The sequence below is a fragment of the Bos indicus x Bos taurus genome, chromosome 24 (genome assembly GCF_003369695.1).
Source record: "Bos indicus x Bos taurus breed Angus x Brahman F1 hybrid chromosome 24, Bos_hybrid_MaternalHap_v2.0, whole genome shotgun sequence".
Taxonomy (NCBI): Eukaryota; Metazoa; Chordata; class Mammalia; order Artiodactyla; family Bovidae; genus Bos; species Bos indicus x Bos taurus.
Window position 1 is genome coordinate 58,382,118 of NC_040099.1, and position 13,314 is coordinate 58,395,431.

The 13,314-nt window shown below is 54.8% G+C and overlaps 1 protein-coding gene across 1 annotated transcript; it reads right to left on the reverse strand.

The window, feature by feature from the left end:
- Nucleotides 1-2,696: 2,696 nt before the first annotated feature.
- RAX (retina and anterior neural fold homeobox) lies at nt 2,697-7,450 on the reverse strand. Its single transcript, XM_027526089.1, has 3 exons — nt 6,990-7,450; nt 6,434-6,690; nt 2,697-3,663 (listed from the first exon to the last, which is right to left on the reverse strand). Exons 1-3 carry the CDS (start codon nt 7,276-7,278, stop codon nt 3,151-3,153), a joined length of 1,059 nt encoding a protein of 352 aa, XP_027381890.1. The 5' UTR covers nt 7,279-7,450; the 3' UTR covers nt 2,697-3,150.
- Between the last annotated feature and the right edge of the window lie 5,864 nt (nt 7,451-13,314).

A 13,314-nucleotide genomic window follows, 5' to 3' on the forward strand; every position in this document is an offset into this window, starting at 1 on the left:
CTGCCTGCCTCACCTGCACCCCTCCTCCCGGAGTTGGGAGCTTGACTTACTACGGGCCCTTAAATCCGCCCTGCTAGGCAGCCCTTAGGACTGCGGAGAGAGGGGCCTCAGCTCGTCCACATCTCCCCCAGGAAGCCCAGGAAGGCACTCACAGCTAGCATCCATTCCTCAGCATCTCATTCCCAGTGTGGCCTAATGAGCTGTTCGTGGGAACTGGAATTAAGGAGTCCTTATTCAGCAAATATTTCCTGAACATGCGATATGATCGTGGATTGATAGAGGACTTCTAGTTATTCTAGCTCCAAGGCTTACAAGCAGAGTTGATTGGTGCAACCTCTCCAATACCTCAGTCTCCTCATTCATAAAATGGGGCTAGTTGAATCTTCCTGGTAGAGTCCTTGTGAGGCTTCACTGAGATGAAAACCACTTAGAAGAGTGCAGGCACATAGTAAGCTTTCAATGGTGATTAGCTATTAGGATTTTGATCATCCTCCAGGGACTTGTTCCTGAATCCAGGTATGGTTCAGTCTGTTGGTGCCTCAAGAGATGGTTTAGAATATTCATTCTCAGAGTAAAAGAAGAGAGGAAAATGGTGGAAAGCTGCATATGCAGAAAGAAAGAAAGAAAAAGAATAGGAAGGAAAGTGGCAGAGAGGAGACAGAACGAGCAATGAAAATGACCAAAGTGAAGTCGCTCAGTCGTGTTCGACTCTGCGACCCCGTGGACTGTAGCCTACCAGGCTCCTCTGTCCATGGGCTTTTCCAGGCAATAGTACTGGAGTGGATTGCCATTTCCTTCTCCAGGGGATCTTCCCAACCCAGGGATTGAACCCAGGTCTCCCACATTGTCTGAGCCACCAGGGAAGTCCTTAAGAAAATCAAAGTAGATGCTAATGGTGAGAAAGGAAAGGTCAGAGGTGTCCAGGACTAAGGTGAAAGAGGGTGGAATGTGTGGTACTCATCTGAAGTGGAGTACCACACTTCAGGTACTTCAGGTACCACTGAAGTTCTCTGAATAAATTATTCCTAGTAAAATGAAGGCATTGAAGGATGAAAGAGAAGATAGGCCAAAGTGAGAGAAATTTACTTATTTATCCTGAGTTTACCTATTTTTTTTTCCTGCCGAGAGCTGATATCACTTGGGCCACTCCATTCATTTTTCTTGTCAGAGAAAAGCATTAAATGTATTACTCCCTACCTTCCTGGAAAGGGGCTTCCCAGATATCTCAGTGGTAAAGAATCTGTCAGCCAATGCAGGAGACGCAGGTTTGATGCTCCAGGATTTGACCCTCCAGAGTCAGGAAGATCCTCTGGAGGAGGAAATAGCAATCCACTCCATTATACTTGCCTGGGAAATCCCATGGACAGAGATGTCTGGGGGTCTATAGGCCCTGGGGTCGCAAAAGAGTCAGATAACCCAAATAGCAACAACAACGGCTTGAGAAAAACAACCCACTCAATAAATTCTTACTGACCAGCTTACTATGTGTTAGGCTCCAGAGGAGGGCCTAGGGGTACACAGCTCTGGTTATGCCCAGACTGTAAGGACCCACAGAGCAAGGACTGGGTCCTGTGATGACGCTACCTCCATTTCCAGCCCCGACAGTCCTCCTTTCCGCGGGTAGGTTTCAGGAACCCAAGGGCCGCACAGGGATACTCCGGATCAGAAAAGTGGGATCACAACCTGTATTGCCTCCTGCCAGGTCGCCAAGAGTTTACACCATGCGGTAAACTACCCATCTTTCCCATTTCCCAGGGAGGCCCGGCTCGTCGCAGGAGGAAAGGGGGCTGGAGTGGTTCACTAACGTCCTAACAACCCTCAGACAGTACTCCGTGAGTACCCCGCGAGATGCTGACGCCCGCAGAGACTTCTGAATTCCTCCCCCAGCCCCAGAGACGGCGCCAAAGAACTGCAATCCTGTCCACGACGCGCCCGCGAGGACGTGCGCCCCGGGTCGCGGCGCACAGCGCTCCAGGACATCCTTCCGGAGTGCGGCTGCCAGCCCTACGCGCGCCACGCCGAACCGCTGGGCTGGGAGGAGCCGATAGGTCCAGGGAGGCGAGCCTGAGACGCGGAGCTGACGAACGTCGGCCTGCTCCAGCCTCCGGAGCACTAATGTCATCAACCCTGGGTAGCAGGAGCTGGCCCCGAGCTGGACACTTGAACAAGGATCTGAGAGGCGTCTGGGGCCGTCGCGGGTTGGAAAGAGGGAGGCGGGGCCGCCAGGAGCTTCGGGAAGTTCAGCTCTTACCCTAGGAAGATGGTGTGGGTGGATGCTTCCTATTGGAGTCAGTCCTTCCAAGTAGCGGCTGCAGCCCGGCTATTAGGGTATCGAGGGGCTGGGAACGCGCAGGCAGCTGAGCCTTTGGCTCCAAGCACCCAGAACCCCGCACACTCGTAGGCGCCCGTCGCGCCAGGAAAGGGGAGCTTGGGTCTAGGGCGCCGCGGGGTCGTGGACGCGGGCGAGTCCGGGCGGCAGCGCAGCGCCGGGTGAGGATGCGCAGGGGGGTGGGGGTGGGAGTGGGGGTGTTGGGGGGGTGGGGTGTGGGTGTTGGGGTGGGGCGGCCCGGCTCCTCCGCAGCCAACTGCTTTTCCGCAACCCCTCATCCATCACCCGAGGCCCCCCGCCCAGAACCCGCATTCACAGCTTCCTCCGCGCCCCCGCAGTCCTGAGAGCGCTGAACCAGTCAAACCAAAACAGGTCAATCTTTAATTCTCCGCCCCATCTCAATTCTTTGAAGCTACTTATTACAAACAGTCCCTCAAACCTTCTCCGTCTCCCCTTCCTCCTAGCCGTCCTTGTTCGGGGTTGCCACGCCGCCCTGGAGGGGCCGAGGTCAGAGGCTTTGGGTTCCTTGAACCTGGAGGCTCCGGGGCCCGCCGGGTGGGGGCAACGTGGCCACCTGTCTTCGTCCAGCAGCGAGGCCAGGGGTCCGTGGGGACGTAGGGGTGGCCAGAGGGCCTCGACTGGCCTAGGAGTCAGCCCTCCGGTGCGAGCCAGGCGCAGATGCCCGACCCGGACCCAGTTGTTCCCGTGGCGCTGGGCAGGAGGGGCCGAGCCCGGGGGACCCAGGGAGAAGGGGTGCGCGCGCCTGCGGCTCGGGGTCGGCTCACGGGACGGCGTCTGGCCCGATTGGGTCCCCGGGGCCCCTAGAGGGCCTGCCACGGCTTCCCGATGGCCTGGATGTGCTCCTTGGCCTTCAGGCGCAGCGCTGCGATACTGCTGTTGCGCGGGTCCGCCTCGTCCAGCGGGAACTTGTCCCCGAAGCCGGGCCCGCACGGGTAGGCGGGCGGCGGCGGCGGCGGCGGCGGCCCCAGGGGCTGCAGGCCGGGGCCGAGCGGCGGGGAGTTCAGGAAGGGCGGCGGCGGCGGCGGTGGCGTGTAGCTGGCGGGCAGGCTCTGCGCCGGCGGCCCGAAGCCCGGCAGGCTCTGCAGCGCCGTAGCGCCCCCGGCCGGCAGCGGCGGCCCGAGCCACGACTCGAGCGGCAGGGCGCCCCCCGCCGGCCCGCCGCCACCGCCCCCAGGGCCTGCCCCGAGGGGCGCCAGGGCTGCGGCGGGCGGGGAGCGGCTGAAGGAGAGCAGGGGCGAGTCCTGGAGCTTCATGGACGACACCTCCAGCTTCTCCTGCCGCCGCCACTTGGCGCGTCGATTCTGGAACCACACCTGCGGAAGGCAGCAGAGCGCCGTCGGGGTGCGGAAGGCGCAGGACTCCCCGCTCCCGAGGAAAACCGGGGCTCCACGGCTCCCCCTGCCCCTCTCACCCCGCGACCCCTGCTGCACACCCGCGGTGCCCTTCCGTTCTGTCCCGTCTGCCCAAGGCTACCCTCTTCCCTCACGCGCTCTGAGGCTCTGTCCCACCCCTGTCCTCCTGGCGGTTCCACCCTGTCCATGTTTCTCCTCACCCTTAGCTGTGGTTGTTTCCAACTCGTGGCACCAAACAGGCGGGGGTGGGGGGGTGGGGGGGTGGGAAATGAAGTTAACCCTGGAACCGGACCGTGGGAAACCCGATCTCACCAAATTTCTGAGACTGCTGGCTGGCGGCCCATCCTGACATTGCGCTTTAGACCCGGCTTCCTCCCCGGGTGGCACGGCTCACAGTGGCCTATCTACCTCTGCCTCCGTTATAAACAAAGGTATAAACGAAGGCTCGAAGTACTCTAACTGGCAACACTGGCTGTTAAAATGGACCCGTGTCCACATTACTGGTTACAGTAACTGAAGGACAAACTGGGTTGATTTTATTATCCCGGGCATATTTAAATATGCATGTTGCTGCTCTCCTAAGATTTTCATTTTTATTTAATTGATATCTGACTCGTATTTCTGATATTTCTTAAAAATGGCTTTCGAGGATTACAATAGTTCAATAGTCTACTTTTATTGTATGGAGTTAATTTTGACATGACCCTAAGATGAATTCAATGAGTTCAAGTTTCTCTTTTTGTTTTAGAGAGTCCATGCCAAGAGTCTCTCTCTCTTCTTTAAAGAGTGAAGTCTCTTAATGCTGAAACTTCCATTGCTGATTTGATAAAAAGCACAGGAGAAGGCGTAATTAAGGCTTCACTACCAAGTTACCACCGGGAAACAGAACACAGAGAACTGGTCTAGTTTAGTGCAGAATCTAGAAGGAACTTTGGCCAAATTGGTGGCTTCAGTGTTGAATTTATGAAGGAAAATGTGGGAAAGGTTGACACCTAACAAGGGAGACAGCAGTTCTGAGTTAATAGGGAGAGGGACTCCCTAGGAAAACTGAGGGAAAAAAACCACCCAACACCTGAGCAGAACAGGACAAGTATCTGCAAGGCTGGAATTTGGTGGGTGGGAGAGAAAGAACAGAAAATGCAGATTCCCTGGGTCCCTTTCTATGAATGATTCATCTGTGTATCCCAGGCCCTAATTTCCCCCAGAAACATTAGATATATGAACACTGGCACATTCCACTGCCCGCCACCAAACCCCACCCCATCCCATGAAATATCAGGCTTTAGGTCCCATATCCAGAGTTCCAGGGCTAAAGCCTGGGGTAGTCTGCTCTTCTCCTGCTTTACTGCTCCCTCAACACAGTGGGGACCCTGTGATCCCCCCATCTGATGACATCATAGCCATGTGTTAAGCACACACCATACGCTGGGCCACTGTGCTGGCCCTGGGATAGAGAAGTCAGACACTGTTCTCAAGAAGAACACATCTTAGACAAGAAGCAAACATCCCCGAACAAGTCAAGAGGGAAGGAACAAGTGAAGGAGAAGGAAGGTGGGACAGTGCTGTGGAGACAGCCCTTGAGTGGGCTGGGCCTGTATCCCAGAGGGGCACTGGAGGGCTTTGCCCTTTCCCTTTTCTTCATTTTCCACTTGTTTTCTTCCCTTCTCCCTACCCCACCCGCCCTCCCTGTAAAGCAGGTGCTGAAATGTCCACCCCTTCAGTGAAACCCTTGCAGCTCCTCTGCCCTGAATTAGAAGAAATTGAACTGTCCCTGCCAGTTAGTGCTAAAGTCACATTAGGGAACCATGTTTTAAAATCATGACGTTAGTTTAACCCCTTTAACTAAACAGAAAAGACAAAAAGCAAGAGTCTGTCCACTTTTACTTTTTAAGACAAGACTAAAAGCCCCAAACGTCTGAGTTTCCTCCCTTCCTGGAAATCCAACTCATTAGACACACACAGAAGTCCCATCTCAGCCCCAGGGCCTTACAGATGCCGCGCAATTTGTTTCCAATGTCTCCCCTTCAGGCCTCTCCCAATTTGGAAATCCTCCCAGATTTTTCACAGATGACTAGCAAATATTTAAGGCTTTCAAATATTTTAATGATCAGGGATTAAAGATAATTCAGCCTTAATTAAAGCGAAAACCCCTTTAAATAAAAAAGAAAAGGGCCTCTGCAGCAGCGGGAAGTTTGGCTGGAGGTGCACCAGAGAAGCAAAAGTCAGTTTCTTAAATCCTCCGAAAGTTTCAACTGCGAGGGGCCAGGCTTCCGTAAGAAGACAGGGTTTTCGTGTTCACGGAGGTGCGCACCGTTAGCGAACAGGCTGGCATTTGGGGCCTCAATACGGTTACACTGGAGCCGCTACCTACACTCTCTCTCCACTCAGGGCTTCCCGACCACCCCCCTCCCAGAGCCCCCTCCCTAGTCCAGGATGCTGTCGCCTCTCCATTTCGTCAGCCATTCCCAACTCCTTTAGTTTAGAAGCAGAGGACCCAAAGGGGAGATATACTGCGAACTGGAACAGACCGTCCAAGGGCCGGTGCGCGGGGCGCATGGAAAATCAGTGACGCTCCCCGGGTGGGGGTAGGGGGCGGGTTCTGGGCAAGCCAAGTCGAGGAAGGTCCGCGGGCAAAGTGCCGCCATAAACGCGAGGCCGCCCGGGGATTCTAGGGAGCACCGGCCGAAGACTGGGCCACCCGCCCTCCCCCGGGCCCGTCTGCACGCTTTACCTGGACTCGGACCTCGGGTAAGTTGACTTTGCCCGCCAGCTCCTCGCGGCTGTACACGTCGGGGTAGTGCGACTTCTCGAACGCGCGCTCCAGCTCGTGCAGCTGGTACGTGGTGAAGGTCGTGCGGTTCCGTCGATGCTTCTTTTTGGGCTGCTCCTCCTCCAACAGCTTCGAGTCGCCGGGGGCGGACGGTCCTCCAGGCAGCCCAGGGCTCGGTCGGGCCTCCCCGGTCTCCTTGGGGCAGTAGGGGCGGGGGGCTGGGACGACGAGACCCCCGACGGTCAGAGACACTTGCTCGGGGTACATGGGGGCCGCCCTGCCTACCCACGCGGGCTCCTAGCTGGCCCAAGGAGGCGGGGGGGGGGTGGTGAGGGCTGCGAGGGGTCCCTAAGCTTTCCCAGAGCGCAGGTGGGAAGCCTTTGCTATGCACACAGCCTCCAGCCCCGCGCCCAGATGCTTTAATAACAGTGAAGGCAGGGGCTCTCTCCTCTTCTCGCAGAGCTCCTGAGTTTGGGAGCCCTAAGAGGGTCTCGGAGCAGCCGGGGTGTGCACTCACCTTCATACTCCGGGGCTGGCGCCGGTGCGGGCGGCGGAGACGGTTCGGTGCCTCCGGCAGGCGCCTTGGGGCCGGCGGGCCGCGCGCCTGGCCTCCTATCCCGCTCCTTGGTGCCCCGGGCGGCCCGCTCCTCCGGGAAGGAGCCGAGGACCACGTCGTCCTTGGTAAATCCCAGGATGGCTTCGATGCTGTGCAGCCGCGAGGTGCTCCCGCCGGGGCTGCGGAGCAGGTGGCCGGCGAGCGAGAAGCTGCCGTCGGCCATGGCTGGGGCGCAGCCCGGCAGGTGCATGGGGGGCGCCGGGGCCGGGAGGACGCGGCCCGCGCTCTCGGCTTTGCAGCCGGCCCAGAAGACCGCGAGCAGAGGCTCGAAGTCGGCTCCCCCGGGGGCGGCCGTCCAGCCCGAGGGGGACCGAACCGCGGCCAAGAGCCGCGAGCGCCGCCAGCCCCGCCTGCGCGCACTAGAGGCGGGCGAGCGCCGGGTCCGCGGGCGCCTGGGTCCCGGCTGGAGTTGGAGCTCCGCCCGCGGGTGGCCGGGACTCGGGGTGCTAAGGCTGGGAGCGCGCCCGCCCCGGCTCCTCCCCTCGCCCGCACCGTCGTCTGCCCTGGCCCCTCCCTGCAGCGGGGCGGGTCCTTCCCCGGGGTCCTTCCCCTTCCTCGGGGTCCTCGCCCACCCAGCCGGGCGGGGCGCGCTCGGAACCTTCCCCCTCCCCTCTCTCCATCCACCGTTCACAAGCTGGAGGCCCGCGGTGGCCTGTTTGACGGGCCTGGGTGCCCGGCTCCGAGGGCCCGCTTCGCCCAGGCCTGCACGCGTGGGGCCGACGCCCTCCGTCCCACCTCCCCCGGGGGCTCAGCTTCCTTTCAGCCCCCTCCCCTACCCCAGACCCGCCTTCTGCCCCCCAGGCTCCGGTCCTCCGCTGGGCTGAGCGCCTGCGGCGACCCTTGGAAAGAGCCGGAGAAGGCTACCCGGCTCTACGGCGTCGGAAGTCTGTCCACACTCCTTAACAGTTTGAATTCTCTCCTCTCTCTCCCTATGTATGTCCCCCTGCCTGCGCTCCTCTTTCTCCGTAGTTTGAAGCCTTAGGTTTCAGGTTGATTGTGTTTGACTTAACCGCTTCTCCCTGTCCCCTCGGATGGCGCTCCCGCAGCTCCCTGACGACGGCGCTCGCTCCAGGGGCGGGGGGGCCATCCGCGTCCCCAGGCCCGGAGACCTCCCGGGCCCACCGCCCAGCCCGAGGCTCGGGGGCACCGAGTCCGACGACGCGCGGCCGGCCTCAAGCCGGTGGGAGACCCGCTGGGTGTTTGTCCTGAGGGGACCCCTCCCCACCGAACAATGTTCCAGACCGAGATGACCCAACCTCAGGCTGAGGACGGAAGGACATTCCCCCCGGGGCAAGGTCTCGCCTCTCTGCGGGCTCTGGGCGCCATCGGCCTGTATTTCTTTCTCCTTCGGGGACTCCACGAGACTTCCATGGCCCGGAGTGGCTTCCACAGGCCAAGTGGAAAGATGATTTGCGCGGGTGGACTTTCCCCCCGCCCCCACCTTCTCCCAGTGCTGTGAACAGCACTGCTCACACCTGATGCTAGATCCCAGGAAGCACCCCCAACCTTCATTGAAATGCTGGCAGGAAGTGTGAACCAAAATGCTTTCCAAATAAAAGCCTGAGGATCTAGAGATTCTTTTCCTTTTGTTTCCTAGTTGTGTTGACTATGTACGTTTAAGGTGCGCAGCATAATGATTTGACACATATACAAATGCATACACACGTAAATGATTACTGGTTTAGTTAACATCCACCATCTCATACAGATAGAAACCTGAGATTTTTAAAATTCCTTTGCCCTCTGATCTCTAGGTAGGCGCCTCTCCCCTGCCCCCATGTTGACTGACTTCATCTTGCGTTAAGATGGGCACCTACTGTGTCCCTACTGAGGGTGGGACACTGATGTGGGCCTGGACATCACACAAGAAAGGAGAGGCTGGGGCCCATGGCCTCAGGGGTTTAACTTCCAGTATGAGAGCAAGACAAAGGAAGTGCTGTTGTTCAATCGCTAAGTGTATCCGACTCTTTGCCACCCCATGGACTGCAGCACTCCAGGCTTCCCTGGTCCTCACTATCTCCCGGAGCTTTCTCAAATTCATGTCCATTGAGTTGGTGATGCTATATAAGCATCTCATCCTCTGCCAACAACAGGAGAAAAACTCCTATCTTAGGATCCTCCACCTTTAAATTAATATTAGAAGGACATTTAAAAGGGCACGAGACAATGTTAAGGATCTTTAAATGGAAATGATTATTAATTCTCCAGAATGGGCGCACGGGAGGGGTTCAGTCCACTAATCTCTCTGTTTTTAATAAAACTATAAAAAGGTAAATTAAAATAGCAAACACATGAGTTTGCCGTGGGTAAACTTGAGCTACTGACTCACATGAGAAACTTTTTTTTAAAAAGCTACATTAATGAAGATCAATACTCACTTTATAGTTTTGCATATCACTTTATGGGTGGCAGCACATTCATACCATCCTAGCCTTACAACCCTGCGAGGTGAGCCAGAAAAATATATTTGCCCCCATTTTACAGAAGAGAAGACTGAGGCTGTAAGTGATACAGCCCTTAAGTGGAGCAGACAGGACCAGAACTCAGACTCTCCGACTCCTTATCCAGTGCTGTCTGGCTGTCCCTCATTTGTAATCCTTACAGCAGAGTGTGATATTTTTGAACAGATTCAAGACGCATCTTAGTCTGCAGTCTGTCTTTAATCCTCCCCAGATCCTGAATCCTGTGTACAAAACGCTGAGGCAGAGGTAGCTTAGTTCCTCAGAGAGATGCGGTTCAGACAGTGGCCTTTGGGCGCCGGGGTCCAGGGCGAAGGACAGACCCTCGGCAGGGCCCCACCCCAGGGCAGGAGAAGCCTGCGGCCAGCCCCCTTCAGCTCTCCTAGGCTGCCAGAAGCGCTCTCCCTGAAAACGGGCTGGGGGCACCCCATATGGTCCCCCACCTGGTTACAAAGAGGGGGGGTGCTGACCCCTTAGTGACCTGAGGGTAGCAGCAGGGATAATCGGTTGCTATCTGTTGTTTCCCCTCTGAGTATGCGTTTTATGTCAACTCCCCCAATATTACATTGATCTCTGTAACCACCGCTCAACAAAGATTGGCAGCATTTTCTTAAGCTCCTGCCCACACGCTAAGGGGCTTACGGCCTTGTTTTCCAAAGTTAATTCCCTCTGGAACTGCCCCGCACTCCCCAACAGGTGCAGGTGAGGTTAGCTTCTATTTACAGTTCATTTCAGAGTTTATTTCAGAGAAAAGCAGAAAGGACTTCAACAGCCTCTGGCAAGGGACCACAGAGGAGACAGGGCAAGGCAGGACGAGGGGAGGCTGGGACTTCTTTTGTGCCTGGCATAAAGAGCTAGTCAGGAGCATTGTGGGCACAGTGCAGGGTCCTCCAAGCAATCAGCCGGGGGCCATTGTTAGGGGCTAATCTACATGTGTATTTCCCAAGAACTCGATTAGGGACGATGAATGGACTCGGCCATGTCCCTAATTCTTCTGGTCCAAAGCTGCATTTTTCCAGCAGTTCTGCCTGCTCGTAATCAGCCCAGCTTCAGCAAAAGTAAGGAGCCTGGCTTCTGAACTCCACTTCTGTTTAATTCATTAATTCATTAGGTAGATCAAAGAAAACCCCCTTCCCCACCCCGTGTGGATTGAATTTTATGCTGCTGAACCCCTTCGGACTTGGCGTGGTTTGGGGAAACCTTTCCAGAAGTAAGGAGAAAGAGGGTGGTTAGGACTTAGCGGGTGTCTGAGGGTCGGAGGCTGGGCGTGATGTGGGGTAGGTGATCTAGAACGACAATCGGAGCTGGAAGATTTTGAGGAGAAAGGGGCTAGGGACTGGTGAGCTTGCAGAAAACAAAGTCCAGACAAAGTCCAAACACCAGCAGGGCGGTGGCTCTTCACCTTTGATGTGTAAGGGGGTGTCCTTTCTGGGTGGGCTGCTTTGCCCACAACACTCCAGGGGAAACGAGCATTTACGGAGTGACTTTCCTGTGCACGGCGCACACTCACTAAGTGAGCTCATGGTTTTGGAATCTAGTAATCTCACCTTGAAGAGATGTTTCAGGTTCGGGCGGATAAAGTGCCTGTTGGAAGACCTTTGGGTTATCACTCCATAAAGTGTGTAAAACCAACGTGATGTCTTCATGGAGACTATCCCCTTAGTAGATGCCTTTTAATTCAGGAACAAGTCCATCTGTCTCATGCCACACCGTCTCCTCCTGCAAGCTGATACATGCTCATTTGGGCAGAGCAACCTAACTTTAGTTATAGCCAGAGCAAAATTCAACACATGTAATCACTGAAAACACACACGTGCACACACACACAGACACACACACACACACACACACTGAAGTCAAATGAATTCAGTCATCAAAAGTTAAAATTTATGTATACATGATACATTATTTATTGAACACTAACTATATGCCAGTGGGCACTCTTCTGAGTCCTTTACGTAGATTATCTAATTATGATAACCCTGTTTATCGTAATTCTCACGATAACCCTGTGAAGTAGACACTATTATTATCTCCACTTTCCAGACAAGGAACCCGAGACACAGAGAGGACACGTCACTTGCCAGAGGTTTACAGCTGGTTTCAGGTGGAGTTAGGACTTGAACCCTGGTGCTTTTTCAGGAATATCCATCTAATATCCACTTCATGTACCACCTCCCAATATGGTGTGTGTACACATACACGTGTGCTAAGTCGCTTCAGGCGTGTCCGACTCTTTGCGACCCCATGGACTATATCCCGCCAGGCTCCTCTGTCCATGGGATTCTCCATGCAAGGATACTGGAGTGTCTTCTTTCCAGGCCCTCCTCCAGGGGATCTTCCCGACCCAGGGATCGAACCCGCGTCTCGTACATTTCCTGCACTGGCAGGCAGGTTTTTTACTGCCTGGCAGGCTACAGTCCATAGGATTGCAAAGAATCAGACATGACTGAAGCAACTTAGCGTGCACACACGCTTTCTCCTCTATACTGTCTATTACGGTATATCATCAATACAATATACAAGCCACTGACAGTCATTGCCCAAAAAATCAATAGCAAAACTCTCGTTAATACTGACATACGAGTCTAGAGATAAAACATACTATCTCTCACTATCAGATCTTCCCAACTGATGAAACACTTCCCTACTTGAAGCGTCACAGAAGGTATATCAGGAAAATGTTCTTGGAGTTCTTATCACAAATTCCATTTTTTATAAGTAGACAATCCCTCGTCACTTCCACCAAATTGGCACAAATGATCAACACACTTCCTAAATTCCAGCTTATTAGCCAACATGACCACCTAAATCTTCTCTACTATTTTCAGGCTACATTGAAATAAGTGTTTGGAATTCCCTGGTGATCCGTTAGTTAGGACTGTGGGTTTCCACTTCAGGGGACACGGGTTCAACCCCAGGTTGGGGAACTGAGATCCCACAAGGCGAGCAGTGCAGCAGAAAAAAAGGTGTTGATATAAGTATATTGCAGTGAATAAAAATCCTATAAATTAATTGTGGCTAAAATACATAAGCCAATGAAGAGATGGGCCTCACAGGCATCTCTGGTTGAACTGAGCGCCTTGTTGGAAGAGCAGATGAAAACGGACATCTAATCTACTAACAAAAATGAAACATAGCCCCGTTGGGGACACCTGTGTTTTCTGACAGAAGGCTCCATTTGAAAGTCTTCCTTTGATGTAGGAACAGGGACCATAGCTCTCTGCAGACCATCCAGTAATTAGGAAGAAGCCTGTCCTCTTTAGCACTCTCCTTGCTTCCTAATTACATCATTTTGGGAACAACAATACTTAAAACCTAAACTAACAGTTTAGTTTCCTGTTATTTCAGAGGACCACGAGCTTCCCAGATGGCTCAGTGGTAAAGAATCTGCCAGCAATGCAGGAGACCCGGGTTTGATCCCTGGGTGGGGAAGATCCCCTGGAGGAGGGCATGGCAACCCACTCCAGTATTCTTGCCTGGAGAATCCCATGGATGGAGGAGCCTGGTGGGCTCCCATGAGGTCCCAAAGAGTTGGATACGACTTAGTGACTGAGCACAGGCTTAGGAATTAGAAGAGGAAGCTTGGTGACAAAGCTTGGTATCTGCTCTTTTGCTTCTAGCTGCCATTTTTCCTTAGTGGGTGTGGAAACGTGGGTCCAGATCACCCTAATGAGACAGAGCATCTGCATGGAGCTGGGCTGGAGGCTAGGCTCCAGACTCGCAGACTCCACCAGGCTGCTGTGGCTTTGCCATTGCCCCTCAGC